At 41.8% G+C, this 21,145-nt stretch overlaps 1 protein-coding gene across 4 annotated transcripts in view; it reads left to right on the top strand.

Moving 5' to 3' along the window:
- The window catches only part of LOC106586194 (cordon-bleu protein-like 1), a 53,198-nt gene that overhangs the window by 8,632 nt on the left and 23,421 nt on the right, over positions 1-21,145 (top strand). Inside the window, exon 3 of one of the 4 annotated variants that reach the window (XM_082968909.1) lies at positions 2,279-2,338. The exons of 1 other annotated variant lie outside the window; for it this stretch is intronic. In XM_082968909.1, the coding sequence (XP_082825035.1) occupies positions 2,279-2,338 (60 nt within the window). Of the gene's footprint in view, positions 1-2,278; positions 2,339-18,832; positions 19,110-21,145 lie in introns of those variants that run through there. 2 more of the 4 variants (XM_014173186.3, XM_014173185.3) reach the window with 2 other exon arrangements.

The raw sequence follows: 21,145 nt of genomic DNA, 5'->3' as shown, positions 1-21,145 counted from the left end.
CAGCGCAATGCATTGCGAAGAGCTGCTGGCAAAACGCACGAAAGTGCTGTTTGAATGAATGCTTACGAGCCTGCTGGTGCCTACCACCGCTCAGTCAGACTGCTCTATCAAATCATAGACTTAATTATAATATAATAAACACACAGAAATACGAGCCTTAAGTCATTAATATGGTCGAATCCGGAAACTATCATCTCAAACAAAACGTTTTTTTTCTTTCAGTGAAATACGGAACCTGTCCGTATTTTATCTAACGGGTGGCATCCCTAAGTCTTAATATTCCTGTTACTTTGCACAACCTTCAATGCTATGTCATAATTACGTAAAATTCTGGCAAATTAGTTCGCAACGAGCCAGGCAATGAACGCAAGAGCAGTGACACAATTTCATGTTAGCAGGCAATATTAACTAAATATGCAGGTTTAAAAATATATACTTGTGTATTGATTTTAAAGAAAGGCATTGATGTTTATGGTTAGGTACATTGGTTCAATGACAGTGCTTTTTTCGCAAATGCGCTTGTTAAATCATCACCCGTTTGTCGAAGTAGGCTGTGATTCGATGAGAAATTAACAGGCACCGCATCGATTATATGCAACGCAGGACACGTTAGATAAACTAGTAATATCATCAACCATGTGTAGTTAACTAGTGATTATGTTAAGATTGATAGTTTTTTATAAGATAAGTATAATGCTAGCCAGCAACTTACCTTGGCTTCTTGCTGCCCTCGCGTAACAGGTAGTCAGCCTGCCATGCAGGCTCCTTGTGGAGTGCAATGTAAGGCAGGTGGTTAGAGCGTTGGACTAGTAACATTTACATTTAAGTCATTTAGCAGACGCTCTTATCCAGAGCGACTTACAAATTGGTGCATTCACCTTATAATATCCAGTGGAACAACCACTTTACAATAGTGCATCTAAATCTTTTACGGGGGGGTTAGAAGGATTACTTTATCCTATCCCAGGTATTCCTTAAAGAGGTGGGGTTTCAGGTGTCTCCGGAAGGTGGTGATTGACTCCGCTGTCCTGGCGTCGTGAGGGAGCTTGTTCCACCATTGGGATGCCAGAGCAGCGAACAGTTTAGACTGGGCTGAGCGGGAACTGTGCTTCCTCAGTGGGAGGGAGGCGAGCAGGCCAGAGGTGGATGAACGCAGTGCCCTTGTTTGGGTGTAGGGCCTGATCAGAGCCTGAAGGTACGGAGGTGCCGTTCCCCTCACAGCTCCGTAGGCAAGCACCATGGTCTTGTAGCGGATGCGAGCTTCGACTGGAAGCCAGTGGAGAGAGCGGAGGAGCGGGGTGACGTGAGAGAACTTGGGAAGGTTGAACACCAGACGGGCTGCGGCGTTCTGGATGAGTTGTAGGGGTTTAATGGCACAGGCAGGGAGCCCAGCCAACAACGAGTTGCAGTAATCCAGACGGGAGATGACAAGTGCCTGGATTAGGACCTGCGCCGCTTCCTGTGTGAGGCAGGGTCGTACTCTGCGAATGTTGTAGAGCATGAACCTACAGCATCGGGTCACCGCCTTGATGTTAGTGGAGAACGACAGGGTGTTGTCCAGGGTCACGCCGAGGCTCTTAGCACTAGTAACCGGAAGGTTGCAAAAACGAATCCCCGAATCCCCCCTGAACAAGGCAGTTAACCCCCGTTCCTAGGCCGTCATTGAAAATAAGAATGTGTTCTTAATCTGACTTGCCTAGTTAAATAAAGGTGTAAAGAAATCGGCAAATCAGTGGCCAAAAATACCGATTACTGATTGTTATGAAAACTTGAAATCGGCCCTAATTAATCGGCCATTCCTATTAATCGGTCGACCTCTAGCGTCATTACGTCATGTACCTACGTTATATAGGTCTGCGCGTCAGCTTTGACATCGGTATTTCACATCGGCATTAAACTAGACATCGGGCCGATACCGATGTTGGCATTTTTAGCTAATATCGTCCGATTCCGATATGTTCACTGATATATCGTGCATCCCTAATTTCATCGGTTACCTTACTAAGAAGTCGAGCAGAGTTAACTTATCTAGCTAACGTAACTAGCTAGGGAACTACATTTGTTTATTGAAACTAAAATCTAGTTAGCTAGCTTTCATAATACGCATTCCAAAGAAAATCTATGTAAATAGCCAACTGCTATCTGGCAATGTAATTTGTAACTTTGCAAGCTACGTTAGGTTACGTTAGCTACAGCCTACCGGACCGTATCTAAACGTTAGCTAGCTAACTAACTACCGCAGAGGCTAACGTGACTGGCCTATGTGTTCTATTTACAGAGTTCAATATCATCAACATCTGCACCGGCATCAACATCAAGCTCAGCACCAGGAACTAGTGTAAGTCACCTTGACTCCATGAGCAAATAAATATACTGGAGCTAGGCATAAACATGGTTTGTGTCTTGTTGTCATAGTTGGTGTGTTTTATAAGTAGGTTTCAACTTCTACTGTACTTTTCTCTGTATTATGGAGGGTTAGTTGATTTGTTTATGTAAAACTTGAAGTCTAAATTTAAGAAAAGCTGAGTTATTAGTAAAGAGGGGATGGTGTGGGTGACTGACGCATGTGTGTGTGAAGGTTAGTATACATTATCTATTGACACGAGGGGGATGGGTGGATATAGTACTGTACCTTGTTTGAGTGTGTATTGATGGGGACAAAGTAGTAAAATGTTGGCAAGTCACTGACTAGTGTGTGTCGTACAAACTAGTCCAGCTGCTGCTGCTGATTACTTTGACACCAGCTTCAGTAGTACAGATCCTGTAGACCTATTGGATGAAAGCTTTCAGCCGAGAACAACCTCAAGCTCAACGTCGTCTGACTTGAAAGAGGAAAAGACTGCATGTGACTGGCAAGAGCCAAATTGTGTAGTCTGTGAGTCTAATTTCACGGAGCTCATGAAGTTCTGCCAGACCAACTGCCATTGCCCAACACAAGACAAGGTTCACCAGCTGAAGAACATTCGGGATCTTGCCTGGAACATTCCAGCTGCATCAGAAACCATGGATCAATTCATTGTGGTATTCATGAAACGTATTTGGAAGTAACTTGGTACACGCTTACTACTAAAATAAATGATGCAGGGAGTTGGTGTATCATTTCAACTTTCATTTGTTGGTACGTAAATATGTTTCAATAAAACAGATTAGTCTGTCAATGTAGCAAATAAGTAGACATTGCTTGAATTCACGACAATGTTTATTTGCGCTGGAGACCTAGGTGAGTTTACACAGCTGTATGCAGGAACAGTTATGGCAATGTATGACTTAGTTAGATATATATATATATATATATATATATATATTGCTATAATAAATACTACAGTTCTACAAAGGGAATACTTGCATATGGTGTTTTTGGGGATAGCAGTTTGGTTCACTTTGACACAAGGGGAGATTGTTGTTATGGGACCTTTCATATCTCTTCTTGAGTCATCAACTTCTTTGTATCCAACATACTGTTCATTGTGTGAGGCATAAATTGCTTGAATGGCCCCAACAGCACAAGCAGGCAAGGGGATTTGATGTCCTCTGCCTAGCTTCTCCCCACGTAGAACAAACTCCAAAAGTAATCTGTCGACCATCAAGCAGTTTTGTCTGTAAGAAAATGACAAAAACACTATTTGACTTTCATGGGTAATTGTTGTGTACTGTCTTTCTAATGTAACAGCACAATGCAGAATATTCAATATTTCACCTTCACAAACTAGCTAGCTACAACACACAGGTGTAGTTACTCAAAGACTAATATGAGTCATAAAGCCAAAGTCATTCCTTTACACTTCATCATCATCAAAACATTTCTCTGGTTTTGCTCTTAGTGAAAAACACTGTGTCTAGCTAGCTATAACGTTAGGCTACAGTAAGTTTTGGGTATAGCAAACAAAGCTAGCTAGCTCAACATGGCTAGGTTGTCTTGTAGTGCTACTAGCAATCCCCGTTATTGCCGAATTGATCAAAATTGTTCTGTACTGAACAACACTGCCTCGTGTAAAAAGAGAGCTGATATTACTAGCTAGCTACTGACAGCAAACAACTTACTTGTTTGCCATTTGCCCTCCAAGTCCAGCTGGTCTAAATAGTGTCTAGCAGTGAAGTTTCCCTTTAATATCTAGTAAAAGAGTATCATTTGGTCACCGCAGCATCTGTTTGAAATGACATCTGGTCTCATTTTGAAATTCTTGACTTGGCAACTTAGCATTTATATGAATAGCGCTGCACAGACAGGCCTACAGTATGCAGTAAAGGAATGTAGGAGGAGGATGTCCTAGATTTTCTGACAGTTTTGTATTTTATAGGTGACATTCCTCGCTCCATACCAGCATTTCTCAAACTTGGTCCTCAAGACCCCAAGGGGTGCATGTTTTGGTTTCTGCCTTCTGCCTTAACACTACACAGCTGATTCAAATGATCTAATCGTGATGTTTATCTGAATCCGCTATGTAGTGTTAGGGCAAAAACCAAAATGTACACCCCTTGGGGTCCTGAGGACCGAGTTGATCTATGCTCACAGCTATGTAAAGCCTGCGCTGATAATGGGACACACCTTTTAACCATGATCTCACATGGCAGGCTTCTCTTGGGGTGGAGCCGAGTATGGAATTGGTTAAGGTATTGTGACTCCCCACAGCTGTTTCCAGACATTTTGGCAGTCCAAGTGCACAGCTGCACTTTTGAATTTAATGATGAAAGCTATGGTGAGAGGGATGGGCCAAATTCTACAACCGATAGATTTGAGGAAAATATTGCTGCAAGCTGAAATCATTGGGGTCCAAGTCAAAACACTGCCCTATAACCTTATTTTATGTGTTATAGTGCCAAAATGTAGCATACTGGCAGCCGTACACCTCTAATATGAGCTACTGAACACCCATGTTTGTCCATGGTAAAAGTTATAGTTCTTTGAGGCAAACTTGTTCCTTGTGGAGAGGACCTTGTGAAACTAATACCACAATTTAAAATCCAAGTTTGCCATTTCAACTACTGTGATGTTAATTAGTTGTAAAAATATTATCGGAGACCTAATCCTTTTATACTCCTGCAAAGTTTCATCTCCAAACAGAAGAACTATTATGGAAATAGTTGGGCCTCTACAATGTGTGACAGAGTGTTCTCATTTGTCAGGGTCTAGGCTTGTGATTTCCTCACTGGGTGCAGTTAAAGGGGAATAAAGCTACTTATGTAAGGTAAGATGATGATTCAGCAGAGAGAAAACCCGCAGAGTTCTAGTATTCTTTCCCCTTGAAACATTCCTAAGGGATAAAAGGCTCTCTGTTCAGCCAGGAATAGACTTCCCAATTGGACCAGGAACTAGCTTACACCTTTACCACCAAACGCTTCACTAAACTCTGAAAGCCAATAGAGGAGGACATTTGTATCATTAACTCACAAATGTGACGAACTAATATGAAAATGTACACATTTCTTAATACATTTTCAATGCACAAATTTTCAATATTTAATGATACATTTGTGCAATGATTATACGTTTGTGCAATGATGATGATTATACGCTTGTGCAATGTCGCATTACCGACAATGCTGTTTGATAGATTCAGTACTGCAGATAAAGATATCGCACAGTGTTGAGTGACTTGTCACCGATATCTCAGGCCTTGTTGTAGTTTCTGTGAAGTGGCATTCCAACGGGGACCCACACCACTCTTAGCAACTACCATATTAAACGTAATGGAGAGGTGGAATCACTGAATTTGGTCAGTATGAAAACTTAGGGGAAAAAATGTAATTGAGACCTTAAGCTTGTATTTACTAACCTCGTAATTTCTTGGGAATACAAAGGTTTTTATGTCTGGTGGACGGCATGCTTTATGCCTCAGAGGCCTAAAACAGACAGTGGCCATCATCCAGAGAACGGGGAATAATGGTTTGTCTTTGTTTTGTGCAGTTGAAACCAACGCACTGACTGTAAATACCACTGAATTCTTATTACTGGAGTTGTACTGGGTTGTACACACAACCAGGCAACATTATGCTCAAATTGCCCCAAATTAATTGGTAGGCTATTATAGGATTTTATGTGCTCCGTTTTAATGTCAGATAGCGCACTAAATCGACACAGATTCCTCACAATAGCTCTGTGCAAATGGGGTTATTATAGTGTCTGTAGAATGTATGTACACTGCTAGAATGCAAATAGTCAAGACTGTGTATGAAGTCTTGGCCCGCGCTTTGTTTTCTGTTGTGCACTCTTCTGACACACAACAGTTGGAAGCCACCTACCTTCCACCCCCATAACAGAGCGTTTTCTGTTAAAAAAGGTTTGAAAAAGAGTGTGTGAAGCAAATCTCTAGATCATTTCCTTGTTTTCCATGCCATATATTGAATAGGACACCGCAGCATGCATTTAGCAGCCAGATAGCCTAATAGTTAAAAAAAAAAAAATTGTAAGAATATGTATCCTTCATAAGGAACAGCATATTCATACGTTATCTTATCGCACTGTGGCAAATTTCATATTTTTTTCTTCATATTTCATTCTGTCTTTTACTTGGAAAACTGTAATCACAAAACAAGATCATAGTTATGTTTCCATATAAAGTATGAAGCTCTTGGTCCCTTGATGACTTTTTGGAAGCACCAGTGCATGTGATGAGCATCAGGGGAGACCGCAGAGCAACAGTCTGTTGCTTCTTTGAAAAACACTCCAGTGTAGACAATGCAGCATTGTCTCAAAAGAATGAATGCAGTGTGATAGATATAAGTATGACTCAAGGGGAAATACTCTCTTCTCCAGCACTGCTCATCCCTGACTAGGGTTGAATGGCGGGAACCCGATTACCGAGACTTACCGGGATTTACCACTCCCTTTTCTCCCGAGATAAATAACTGCGTGAAACTGGCAATTATAATCAATTATTTATATGAACAGCATATCATGAAATGGAACTGTTAAATTATATGCGATCTGGCTTGCCTATGTCCTCCGCATGATGAATCATCAATGCTCAGGGTGGGAACAGACAGCCCCTCTCAGTATTGTGTGCAGTTCACAATGCATGTAGACCTATCATCCCATCATGGTAACTTTTTTTCTTGTGACAGGTAAGCATACATTTGCTGCAGCATAGTCTATGCTACAGTAATATAAAGACCGAATGCGCGTCTAATTTACCCATCTGGCTATCGGGGGTCACCTTATTTTTTTAAATTGTAAGACTGTTTGCTGCAATAAATAAAAACATCTTATCACTTGAATATGGTTGCTTTAAATCAGTGCAGGCGTGAGCACTCTCTCTCTGTCTTTCTCTCTGTCTCAACTGTCTCAACATCCAAAATAGATAATCCTGTTCTAGATTGATATAGTTGAAGTCGGAAGTTTACATACACTTAGGTTGGCAAGTCAGTTAGGACATCTACTTTGTGCATGACACAAATCATTTTTCCAACAATTGTTTACAGACAGATTATTTCTGTCAGAAGTTTACATACACTATGTTGACTGTGCCTTTAACCAGCATGGAAAATTCCAGAAAATGATGTCATGGCTTTAGAAGCTTCTGATAGGCTAATTGACATCATTTGAGTCAATTGGAGGTGTATCTGGTGTATCAAGGCCTATCAAGGTGTATCAAGGCCTACCTTCAAACTCAGTGCCTCTTTGCTTGACATTATGGGAAAATCAAAAGAAATCAGCCAAGACCCCAGAGAGAAATTGTAGCCCTCCACAAGTCTGGTTCATCCTTGGGAGCAATTTTCAAATGCCTGAAGGTACCACGTTCATCTGTACAAACGATAGTACGAGTATAAACACCATGGGACCACGCAGCCGTCATACTGCTCAGGAAGGAGACGCATTCTGTCTCCTGGAGATTAACGTACTTTGGTGCGAAAAGTGCAAATCAATCCCAGAACAACAGCAAAGGACCTTGTGAAGATGCTGGAGGAAACAGGTACAAAAGTATCTATATCCACAGTAAAACGAGTCCTATATCGACATAACCTGAAAGACCGCTCAGCAAGGAAGAAGCCACTGCTCCAAAACCGCCATAAACAGCTAGACTACGGTTTGCAACTGCACATGGGGACAAAGAGCGTACTTTTTGTAGAAATGTCCTCTGGTCTCAATCCCATAGAAAATTTGTGGGCAGAACTGAAAAAGTGTGTGCGAGCAAGGATGCCTACAAACCTGACTCAGTTACACCAGCTCTGTCAGGAGGAATGGGCCAAAATTCCCCGAACTTATTCTGGGAAGCTTGTGGAAGGCTACCCAAAACGGTGGACCCAAGTTAAACAATTTAAAGGCAATGCTACCAAATACTAATTGAGTGTATGTAAACTTCTGACCCACTGGGAATGTGATGAAAAAAATAAAATCTGAAATAAATCATTCTCTCTACTATTATTCTGACATTTCACATTCTTAATATAAAGTGGTGATCCTAATTGACCTAAGACAGGGAATTTTTACTAGTATTAAATGTCAGGAATTGTGAAAAGCTGAGTTTAAATGTGTTTGGCTAAGGTGTATGTAAACTTCCGACTTCAACTGTATATAGGCCTATATATAGATGTCCTAGCCTACCTCTTTTAGGTAATACATTCAATGCAGTATTATCTTTAAATTTTGCTAATTTAATGATGGGTTATGTATATTAAGCTTCTAACTTTGTCTCTTGCGCAAAATGCACACACCTGTGCTCCGCTGGCCTCTCTCCTTAAACACTCCTTAGCTCTTGGAGTCCCATGCAGGAAAAGCTCGAATAGGTTGCATTTTTGCATTTCTTATAGTGATAGACTTTGAAGAGGGACACAAGCTCTTGTTTGCTGAATGTTAAATGCAGCAGCCAATAGAACTCAGGCGTAGTTTGAAAGAAGAGCGAACCCGCGATGGCGGTAGGCTATAGCAGTTATTTATTTAGACTCATAACCATTCAATCTTAGTGAAGAGACGTGAAAGCCTTCTGCAACTCATTATAGTCCTATATTATTCAAGGATGTCATTAGAATGATGAAGATAAGGACAATGAAACTTATTTTATGTAACTGTTGAAAGCGAGGAAAGAATGATGCAACAATAGAGAGAAAGAAGAGGTAGGCTAATATTAGGGGAAATACAAAAGGTGTGAATATATGCGTCAGCCTACTAATTATACAAATAGGCCCTATTTTAAAATCAAATTCACTAGCCTATACGCATGTGCTGTACCAGAATCACATGTTCTCTCCCTGCTTTTTAATTGAACGATGTGAGTAATTCCAGTCAATATAATACAGTACAGTAATACAGTTCAGACTCAAAAAGATTAGCCTCCTGGAGCTAGATGAATTTATTTACCCAAGAGAGCTTATAGCTAGCTACATCTATTGGCTTTTATAATTTTCTGTTGTGCATAATGTGCAGTAGCTAACATCATATACACTATATACAAAAGTATGTGGACACCCTCTGAATTAGTGGATTTGGCTATATCAGCCACACCCATTGCTGACGGACGTATAAAATCGAGCACACAGCTATGCAATCTCCATAGACAAACATTGGCAGTAGAATGGCCCGTACTGAAGACCTCAGTGACTTTCAATGTGGCACCGTCATAGAATGCCACCTTTCCAACAAGTCAGTTCGTCAAATTTCTGCCCTGCTAGAACTGCCCCGGTCAACCGTAAGTGCTGTTATTGTGAAGTGGAAATGTCTAGGAGCAACAACGGCTCAGCTGCGAAGTGGTAGGCCACACAAGTGCACAGAAGGGGACCGCCGAGTGCTGAAGCGCATAGTGCGTAAAAATCATCTGTCCTCGGTTGCAACACTCACTACTGAGTTCCAAACCGCCTTTGGAAGCAACATCAGCACAAGAACTGTTCGTAGCGGGAGTTTCTTGAAATGGGTTGCCTTGGCCGAGCAACCCACACAAGCCTAAGATCACCCATGCGCAATGCCAAGAGTTGGCTGGAGTGGTGTAAAGCTCGCCGCCATTGGACCCTGGAGCAGTAGAAACACGTTCTTTTGAGTGATAAATCACGCTTTAACATCTGGCAGTCTGACAGACAAATCTGGGAAGACAGGAGAACATTTGCATTTACATTTAAGTCATTTAGCAGACGCTCTTATCCAGAGCGACTTACAAATTGGTGCATTCACCTTATGATATCCAGTGGAACAACCACTTTACAATAGTGCATCTAAATCTTTTAGGGGGGGGGGGGGGGGCGGGGGTTAGAAGGATTACTTTATCCTATCCTAGGTATTCCTTAAAGAGGTGAGGTTTCAGGTGTACGCTACCTGCCCGAATGCATAGTGCCAACTAAAGTTTGGTGGAGGAGAAATATTGGTCTGGGGCTGTTTTTCATGGTTTGGGCTAGGCCCCTTAGTTCCAGTGAAGGGAAATCTTAATGTTACAGCATATAATGACATTCTAGATGATTCTGTGCTTCCAACTTTGTTGCAACAGCATGGGGAAGGCCCTTTCCTGTTTCAGCATGATAATGCCCCCATGCACAAAGTGAGGTCCATACAGAAAGTTTGAGATTGGTGTGGAAGAACTTGACTGGCCTGCACAGTGCCCTGACCTCAACCCCATCGAACGAATTGGAACGCGCCAGGCCTAATCATCCAACATCAGCGCCCGACCTCACCTAATGCTCTTGTGGCTGAATGGAAGCAAGTCCCTGCAGCAATGTTCCAACATCTAGTGGAAAGCCTCCCCAGAGGAGTGGGAGGATGTTATAGCAGCAAATGGGGTACCAACTCCATATTAATGCCCATGATTTTGGAATGAGATGTTCGACGAGCAGGTGTTCATGTACTTTTGGTCATGTGTGTATGTTTGTGTGTACTACAAACTGCCACCCTTTTGGCAATGTAGTGTAGTTAGTCTGGGTAGTTATTTCTTAACTATTTTAACTAACTGCATTGACCCGTTCTGCACTAAAACATTTGAATCATCACATAAGCTGCTGCTGTTTATTATCTATCCTGTTGCCTAGAAACTTTATCCCTACCTACAGTGCATTTGGAAAGTGTTCAGGCTCCTTGACTTTTTCCATATTTTGTTACCTTACAGCCTTATTCTAAAATGTATTAAATAGTTTTTCCCCACCTCAACAATCTACAAACAATATCCCATAATGACAAAGCAAAAACAGTTTTAGAAATTTAAAACTGAAATATGACATTTACATAAGTATTCAGATCCTTTACTTTGTTGAAGCACGTTTGGCAGCGATTACTGCCTTGAGTCTTCTTGACGCTACAAGCTTGGCACACCGGTATTTGGGGAGTTTCTCCCATTCTTCTCTGCAGATCCTCTCAAGCTCTGTCAGGTTAGCTGGGGAGCGTTGCTGCACAGCTATTTTCAGGTCTTTCCAGAGATGTTAGATCGGGTTTAAGTCCGAGCTTTGGCTGGGCCACTCAAGGACATTCAGAGACTTGTCCCAAAACCACTCCTGTGTTGTCTTGGCTGTGTGCTTAGGGTCACTGTTCCGTTGGAGGGTGAACTTTCGTCCCAATGTGAGGTCCTGAGTGCTCTGGAGCAGGTTTTCATCAAGGATCTCTCTGTACTTTGCTCCATTCATCTATCCCTCGATCCTGACTAGTCTCCTTGTCCCTGCCGCTGAAAAACATCCCCACAGCGTGATGCTACCACCACCATGCTTCACCGTAGCGATAGTGCCAGCTTTCCTCCAGTAGTGATGCTTGGCATTCAGGCCAAAGAGTTCAATCTTGGTTTCATCAGACCAGAGAATCTTGTTTCTCATGGTCTGAGAGTCTGTCATGTGCCTATTTCTGGGGACTGGCCTCCATCTGGCCACTCTACCATAAAGGCCTGATTTGGTGAGTACTGCAGAGATGGTTGTCCTTCTGGAAGTTTCTCCCATCTCCACAGAGGAACTCTGGAGCTCTGTCAGAGTGACCATCGGGTTCTTGGTCACCTCACTGACCAAGGCTCTTCTCCCCCCTATTGCTCAGTTTGGCCGGGTGGCCAGCTGTAGGAAGAGTCTTGGTGGTTACAAACTTCTTTAATTTAAGAATGATGAAGGACACTGTGTTCTTGGGGACCTTCAATGCTGCAGAAATGTTTTGGTTCCCCTTCCCAGATCTGGGCCTTGACACAATCCTGTCTCGGAGCTCTAAGGACAATTCCTTTGACCTCATGGCTTGGTTTTTGCTCTAACATGCACTGTCAACTGTGAGACATTATATAGACAGGTGTGTGCCTTTCCAAAGCATGTACAATCAATTAAATTCACCACATGTGGACTCCAATAAAGTTGTAGAAACTTCTGAAGGATGATCAGTGGAAACAGGATGCACCTGAGGTCAATTTCGAGTCTCATTTCAAAGGGTCTGAATGCTTATGTAAATAAGGTATTTCTAAAAACCTGTTTTCTCTTTGTCATTATTGGGCATTGTGTGTAGATTGATGAGGAACATTTTTGTATCTAACCAATTTTAGAATAAGGCTGTAACAAAAGAAAATGTGGAAAAAGTCAAGGGGTCTGAATACTTTCCAAATGTACTGTATATTTACATTTCTACCTCAATTGTCTGGTACCCCTGCACATCGCCTCGGTACTGGTACTCTGTGTCTATAGCCAAGTTATCATTACTCATGTTATATTTATTCCTTGTGTTATTACTTTTCTATTATTTCTCTAAGTAAGCACTATTGTTCTACACCTGTTGTTTATGAAGCTCGTGACAAGTACAGTTTGGTTCGATTTTTATGTCCTCACAGAAAGGACCAACTTGTTCCTCTCGCTCAGTGCCGTACACGTATTATTACATAGTCAGCTGATGCTTATGTTGTGTATCTGATGGATTTAAATACCCTTAAATAGCTCCTAGTTTCACCTCTTATCAAGCCAAAAGCAATGGATTTAAACACACTTGGACTGGAACACATTACTTGTTGTTCTCATATTTTAATGCTTGGCAGATGTTTACCCTGTCTTGACTGTACCAAGGTCAATTCGAAATGTATTTGTCACATGCCGAATACAACAGGTGTTGATCCTACAGTGAAACGGTTACTTACAAGCCCTTAACCACCAATGCAGTTTTAATACAAATATTTACTAAATAAAGTAACAACATAAAATAACTGTAACGAGGCTATATACAGGGGGTACAGTTACCGAGTCAATGTGCTGGGGTACAGGTTAGTCGAGGTAATTGAGGCAATATGTACGTGTAGGTAGGGGTAAAGTGACTATGCATAGATGACTAGCAAGGCAGCGAGTAGCAGCAGTGTAAAAAGTGCAAATAGTCCAGGTAGCCATTTGATTAATTGTTTAGCAGTCTTATGGCTTGGGGTTCGAAGATGTTCAGGAGCCCTTTGGACCTAGACTTGGCGCTCTGGTAGCGCTTGCCGTGCGGTAGCAGAGAGAACAGTCTATGACTTGGGTGGCTGGAGTCTTTGACCATTTTTGAGGCCTTCTTCTGACACCTAGTATAGAGGTCCTGGATGGCAGGAAGCTTGGCCCCAGTGAATCACTGGGCCGTATACACTACCCTCTGTAGCGCCTTACGGTCGGATGCTGAGCAGTTGCCATACCAGGCGGTGATGCAACCAGTCAGAATGTTCTCGATGGTGTAGCTGTATAACTTTTTGAGGATCTTGCCTGTAATGAGAGTGTTCTGCAGAAGCAAATTTGACCTCTGAAATTCGGTGTGGGGGGGAAAAGTGGGAAGAGAACCAGTCAGACTAGGTTGATCTCTTCTGTGACCTGCGCTGGGTGATTTTCATGTGCAGTACATAGAATTCAAGGATCACCCAGAATGTGAAAGAAAGTACTATAAAAAATAATGTGTGCGTCTCAAATGGCATCTAGCTATTCCCTTTATAGTGCACTACTTTTGACCAGGGCTATGGTCAAAAGAGGTGTACTAAAGGGAATAAGTTGCCATTTGGGATGGTCCAATGTTACTGAAGTGAAATAAGGTGATTTCATAAGAGAGGGTTATTACAGTACATACTGTATATTAACGCTTAGCCAACCTGAAGGTATTAATACCCCCGAGATACTTATCAGTTGTCTAAATAAGGGTGTGAAATTTGCCAAGCAAGTTTGAAGACTGCGTGGAACATGTTATGGGAAAATGGTTTTGTTTTGCCTAAAATAATAAACGATACACGTGGGGAATTTTCATAGTTGTTCTTTTTTTCTTATCTCTATCCATCCGTCCCACACAGCTCCTGGAGTATTGGCCTTTCCAGTCCTTCTCTAAACAGCTTGTGTTTACTGTGAGTGACCTCTTACCAAATTACCAGCTGTGTCCCTGGCCCTGTGTTTTTTGTCTTTCCACAGGGATTTACCCCCTTCTCTGCAACCCCACCCCCATCCTGTCACGCGAATTCCCACCCACTACTACCTCCAACCACAAGTTGTCCCCTTATCATCTGATATGGCTTTTCTGTTAAATGAAGGACAAACTCAAAAGACATACTATTTACAGAGGAAGTATACCAAACAATCTATTTGAGTAGACAACCTATTTGTTGCCCTTACATTTGGAGCATGAACTGAGTGGCACTTGATCATTGCACTGTATCAAGCACTTAGTTCTGTTATTTTAAGTGAAAGAAAACCTGTGAAAGTGACATGTACAGTACATAGTAGGGCAGAGGGTGCAGGAAAAGACCTGATGTTGTTAAACCTCTATTGATCTGGCGCTCTCATTGTAAGATGTAGGAAATTTACAGGAGCCATTGTACGCTTACTACCCAAGGTCAAACTGTAGCTTCCTGCTTTTGGTCACAAATATATTTAATAGGCAGATGGTGACCTCTTGCATATATTTTTATAATTTAGACAACAAAATACAGCACTGGACACTTCAAGTACTCTGTAATAGACTGTAAAAAGCAGCATCTGTATCCTGCTTTTCAATCAGAGTTTCATGTCATGTTTCAACATGTATGCCATTCCTGGCATTATTAATTATTATGGGAACTGAAAAAAGTTGATATGTCATTCTGTTTTGTGAAATCTGACTCCAACATACTGTAGATATTGGTGCTTTAAATATGAATATATCGTTCTGAGTTTAGCTTGCCTATTATTACCTTTTCTCATATGCAAGCTTTTTTTTGTCACATCACACTTGTATTGCATCATTATCCTAAAGTAAACATAAATCACTGAATTCCATGTGCGCGAACATACATACCCTTGTCCTACAAACATATTTTTCTGCATAACATCTTATTCTCTTCCCAACAGCAGAAATATGACAAACATGTATAAGAATATCTAAGAATTATCTGGCCATGTAAATTCCTAATTCAGCCTACATAGATATTGCACATTACATACAAAACAAAGACTCACACAAGCACAGAGAGAGGGAGAGACTAGCACAATATCACCAGATGCTGCTGCAAAGTATTGGCAAAATAGTACGGGTTGCACCTCCATCACTCGGTCGCGGTATTGCCATTGTTATCAAAGCTCCACAGACACCGCAGCCACATTGATGTCCAAAAATAGAACGGGGATTCATGACTTTGAACAGGAGCTAATGACTGTTTCTCCCAGACAGTAATGTAGTCGGTCACCAAACCTTACTTCAAAATCGAGTCTCAAGTCCCCTGTGCTTGAGTCCGAGTCATCAATGGTCGAGTCACGAGTCCCTATGGCTGAAGTCCGAGTCCCTGTGTTCGAGTCCTAGTCCAAGTGCTCAAGTCTGAGTTACTGGGTCCACATTAACCAAAAACACATTTATTTTCCCTGTCTTTTATAGGTTAGTTTCAAGACGAATTTAGTCAAATTGTTTGCTATCCCTTTTCCTTTCTTTCTGTGCCACCAAATGTTTACTTATAAGTTACTGGTAATGTTACCAGGACCAAGCTCCGTTGCAAAATCTTCTCAAACGTTCTAGATAGAAATTCCATTACTGGAGCCAACATTATTCCTTATTCAACATGTCAGAGAGGCATGTTTGTTCTACATAGAATATTCTATCTGAACATTCCAAAACGGTGCATCCTGCTGAATGTGCCCCAGGTTGTTAGCTATAACTACAGTGCATTTGGAAAATATTCAGACCCCTTGACTTTTACCACATTTTGTTACGTTACAGCCTTATTCTAAAATGAATTAAATAATTTTTTCCCCTCATCAATCTAAACACAATACCTCAATGACAAAGCAAAAACAGATATTTAGAAATTTTTGCAAATGTATAAAAAATACAAAACTGAAATCACATTTACTTAAGTATTCAGACCCTTTACTCAGTACTTTGTTGAATCACCTTAGGCAGTGATTTAAAGCCTTGAGTCTTCTTGGGTATGACGCTACAAGCTTGGCACATCTGTATTTGGGGCGTTTCTCCCATTGTTCTCTGCAGATCCTTTCAAGCTCTCAGGTTGGATGGGGAGCGTCGCTGCACAACTATATTCAGATCTCTCCAGAGATGTTCGATCAGGTCCAAGTCCGGGCTCTGGCTGGGACACTCAAGGACATTCAGAGACTTGTCCTGAAGCCCCTCCTGCGTTGTCTTGGCTGTGTGCTTAGGGTCGTGGTCCTGTTGGAAGGTGAACCTTTACCCTATTGAGGTCCTGAGTTCTCTGGAGCAGGTTTTCATCAAGGATCTCTCTGTACTTGGCTCCGTTCATCTTTCCCTTGATCCTGACTAGTCTCCCAGTCCCTGACACTGAAAAACATCCCCACAGCATGACGCTGCCACCACCATGCTTCACCGTAGGTATGGTGCCAAGTTTCCTCCAGGTGTGAAGTTGGGCATTCAGGCCAAAGAGTTCAATCTTGGTTTCATCAGACCAGAGAATCTTTTTATCATAATCAGAGTTTTTAGGTGCCATTTGGCAAACTCCAAGCGGGATTTCATGTGCCTTTTACTGAGGACTGGCCTCCATCTGGCCACTCTTCCATAAAGGCCTGATTGGTGGAGTGCTGCAGAGATGGCTGTCCTTCTGGAAGTTTTTCCCATCTCCACAGACGAACTCTAGAGCTCTGTCAGAGTGACCATCAGGTTCTTGGTCACCTCCCTGACCAAGGCTCTTCTTACCCGATTGCTTAGTTTGGCCGGGCAGCCAGCTCTAAGAAGAGTCTTGGTGGTTCCAAACGTCTTCCATTTAAGAATGATGGAGGCCACTATATTCTTGTTCAATGCTGCAGAAATTCTTTGGTACCCTTCCCCAGATCTGTGGCCTGATACAATCCTGTCTCGGCGCTCTACGGACAATTCCTTCGTCATTATGGGGTATTGTGTGTAGATTGATGAGGAAAACATTTATTTAATACATTTTATAATAAGGCTGTACCGTAACAAAATGAGGAAAAAGGGAAGGGGTCTGAATAACTTCCGAATGCACTGTAGCTGATGAGGTAACATGACTGAACAAGGTGTAGCATAAACAAATGGTTTTAGAATGACCAATGCGCGATAGAAATGTTTAAAAAAATGTAGTGGCGGTATTATGGGTCATATCTTTTGAACAGTAAGGGCTAGATTCAAGTCGTTTTCTCTGAGGAAAAGAGGGAGACTTGGATACTGTGGCAACATAACTTGGCTATGAAATGTAGTGGGGAAAGTGAGTGGGGAAAGCTCACCAGCTGAAGTACGATGGGTGTGGCGTGTCCTTCCCACTGCTGAACAGGACTGCACTGTGCATCTGTGCTGCTAACTGAAAAGCGCTCAATCTCGCCAAAAACGATTGTTCAGTCCAATAGGTAGTCTGATTTTAGTCACAGAGAATTTAATCTCCTCTTGTTTTAGTGAACTGAAATAAAACATCTGCCTTTTGTTACAGTTTATTCTGGGTCTATTTAGTCAGTTATAGTCTCGTCAATTGCCACTTAAAAATAGGTGTTTGACGAATATTTTAGTCACCATTTCTGTTGTTGAAATGAATGCTGCTGTACAGTAGACCCAATCAGGTGGAATGCTCAGCTACCTAGTAACCACTACTGTAACTAACAACATCACTTCGATCATATCATTAAAACCTACCCGTGCACAATGCATGTACTTAATCATTTGTTTTTCCATTGAGTTTTCTAATACTGTTTACTATTTCACATTTGACCGATTTTAACCAAAACCAGACAAAGGTTTGATTAAATACAAATGTGGATCAAATGCCGAAAACAAAATAAAGTTTATTAGAATTGAGACTTGTGGATCCATCAGATCAATAATGCTAAGGTAATGCCAGTAGTTACATGATTAAATCGACCTCATCTCAACAACCCTATGCAAATGAGTACAAGTCCCGAGGCTTGAAGCTTAAGTCTTGTCATCTAAGGATATGTTTACCAGACGTCATCAGAAAGCAATCATCTAGACATCATTACAAGATTAGCCTACAAGGAATCCATTCCAAACTCTTGTCTCAGCAACTACAGCACCCTAGGTGAAACATATCTGAGCAGGTGTGCATGTGATCTCATTCATTGGCAGGCTGGTTTATGGGAGTTAGATCCACACACACTTGCTGATGTGACTTCAGAATGAGTCACTTCAAAGAAGCAGGGCATGGTGGTAAGTGGTCTGTGTCTTTCAGATAATAATGAAAAGCAAATGCGTACAAATGAACAGCTGATTTTAGCATTTGGAAAGCGTCTCAGGCATGCTGTTGGACAGGCTCTGTAAGCCGGACAGACAGCTAGCGGACACAGTGGTGTGAACTGGAGGCTATGCGAGGCAGTTGATCAACATGCTGTGAATGTGATGGATGGCAGGGCTGTGTTGTTTCACCGCCATGCCCACAGGTTCACGGCTGCAACGCAGTGCGCAGGGAGGTAAAGTAAAGCTGATTAGCCCTCTGCTTATTACTAGCCGTGGGGGAGCTCTCTCTCTCTCTCTCTCTCTCTCTCTCTCTCTCTCTCTCTCTCTCTGTGTTTGAACGGAACTGAATCTCCACCGACACACCATGCTTAAGAGCTTTCTGCGAGTGACAGACGGAGGGGGCCCACTGTGAGGCGATTTTAAAATAAAGGAGACTACAGATTCTCTAATATCATGGCCTGGGCGTGGCTTTAAGGTAGGCCCGGTCTACTCTGCTCCAGCCGTTTCTTATTATACCTCAGTGGCTCCAACAGGCATATCGTAGCAGAGTCTGTCTTTGAATCCAGGGGAGATTGCAGGTATTTAAGAGGGGATAACTCAACACTGAGGCCAAGAGGTAAGAAGGCGTTACTCGATAATGATTGGTGGAGAGGATCTGTTTTAGGATGAATGTGTCATGTTCAAACATGTATTCAGCATTGGAAACGAGAGTACAGGGTTCACTTGAGGCACTCTAGGTCTGTCTACATCTTCTTATAGCACCCTGTCTTACTTATGTTGCATTGTTTATTAACGAATACACTGTTGAAGAGGAACGTAATGGGTATACGTGCCTTCAGTCTTAGGGTATTACTACTACGATTCTTGAAAGTACATCTGCCTAGGTAATACTTTCTTTAAGACCCAATGTGGCCCATGTTATTTGTACTGTCATACAAGAATGTTGTAAGATACATTGGTTTGAGTGGATGGTTGTAGTTTGCCTTGATTCAATAGTTTTGCTGAAGTGGGGAGCGTACAGTAGAGTTTCTGTTAACCCTGCAGTGGCATGTGTGAGCCCGTACAGTAGAGTCAACAATGAATGTTGTTGGTGGTTTCTTAAAATACACAGGGTGTTGTCCGGAAGAGGGCAGGAAAGCCTGTTTTGCATAGCCACTTTGTTTTGCGCTTTGTACTTCAACCCACCTTTCCCAAGGGACCTTTAGGCTACACACCAACCGTTAACTGACTACAACAGCGGGATTGCTTGCTAATCTTTATGCATCAAACCTGAGTTAACGAATCCCATGTATTTACTGACTTTAACTTCAGCTGGGCAAGACTGACTCTTGTCGGTCACAAGCATAAACAAACTGTTGTTTTCCCCATCAAGTATGACCTTTTTTCCCCCCCCTCAGGGTTTCCCATTGATTATGAAAACATTTCATGAAAGAAGCTGCAAAGTTATTTCACGGGAACATTCCTATGTTCCAGCTACAATAATGCATGTCGGAATGTAAAGAATTTAGACAGCTCTTATGGTGATGTTATTGTGCCGCCTTTTTATTGCTTCAAAACAAATACAAGAATGGCATATCAGGATATAACTTGTTTTAAAAATGATAACAATCCCTGGAGAATGTATTTAATGCAGGCCAGTAGTCATACTGTACTTCACTGTGTGAGTAGTCATGAGTTGGTTGCCTGCTGCCCAGCCCCTTCAGTCGATCCATTTAGAGGAGTGAGTAGCAGCCAGTTAGTAGTGGTTCCTCTGTTTTGGAAATGATTCCCAATCAAAGACCAGGAAGTAGCCTAATCATCAACGGTACAACACTAGAACATCAACTTCTGTGGAATGATTTGGAGTCACATACTGTTGAATTTCCATGGACTGTGGTCTCTCTCGCTAACTCTCACATGCGCGCACACACACAAAGGCATCTCAGGTATTTGAAAATCGGTAGCAGTACCTGGATATTATGCCTTTTGAACTGCCGTCTTATTTGTGCATTGTCTCAGACAATAATGTAAGGAACATGCACTGGCAACAAATGCCTTTTTGATGGCATTTCCCTTGATGCTAGTCTAGCAGCAGGATAATGAAAATACAATATGCCGCCTTGTGTGTTGTCTGGTTATGTTTAGTTCTTACCTTCTTTGGGTAGACCATATGCAGACCCTCCTGCAGCTGTACAGTACCAGGTGTTAGCAGAGCGAGATTCCACTCAACATCTGTTTTCATATTTCACACTGCAAATCAATTGTTGGCCCCAGACAGACAGTAACTGATGGTTGGCAACGGTACCCTGTGAGTTCAGAGTTCATACTACTGTGTGTTATCTGATACACTGTCTGGCAACTGGCAAGTACTTAAGTATAGTAAAAGTACTTGTCTACCAAGGTAACTTAATGGTAATGGATCAATTTATTGGCTGTATGTAACTTTATATACAGTTGAAGTCGGAAGTTTACATACACCTTAGCCAAATACATTTAAACTCAGTTTTTTACAATTCCTGACATTTAATCCTAGTAAAAATTCCCTGTCTTAGGTCAATTAGGATCACCACTTTATATTAAGAATGTGAAATGTCAGAATAATAGTAAAGAGAATGATTTATTTCAGCTTTTATGTCTTTCATCACATTCCCAGTGGGTCAGAAGTTTACATAC

Source organism: Salmo salar, chromosome 25 (assembly GCF_965601325.2).
Source record: "Salmo salar chromosome 25, fSalSal1, whole genome shotgun sequence".
Lineage (NCBI taxonomy): Eukaryota > Metazoa > Chordata > Actinopteri > Salmoniformes > Salmonidae > Salmo > Salmo salar.
Note: the sequence above shows the minus strand (reverse complement) of the source record. Positions and strands in the feature narration are given on the sequence as shown.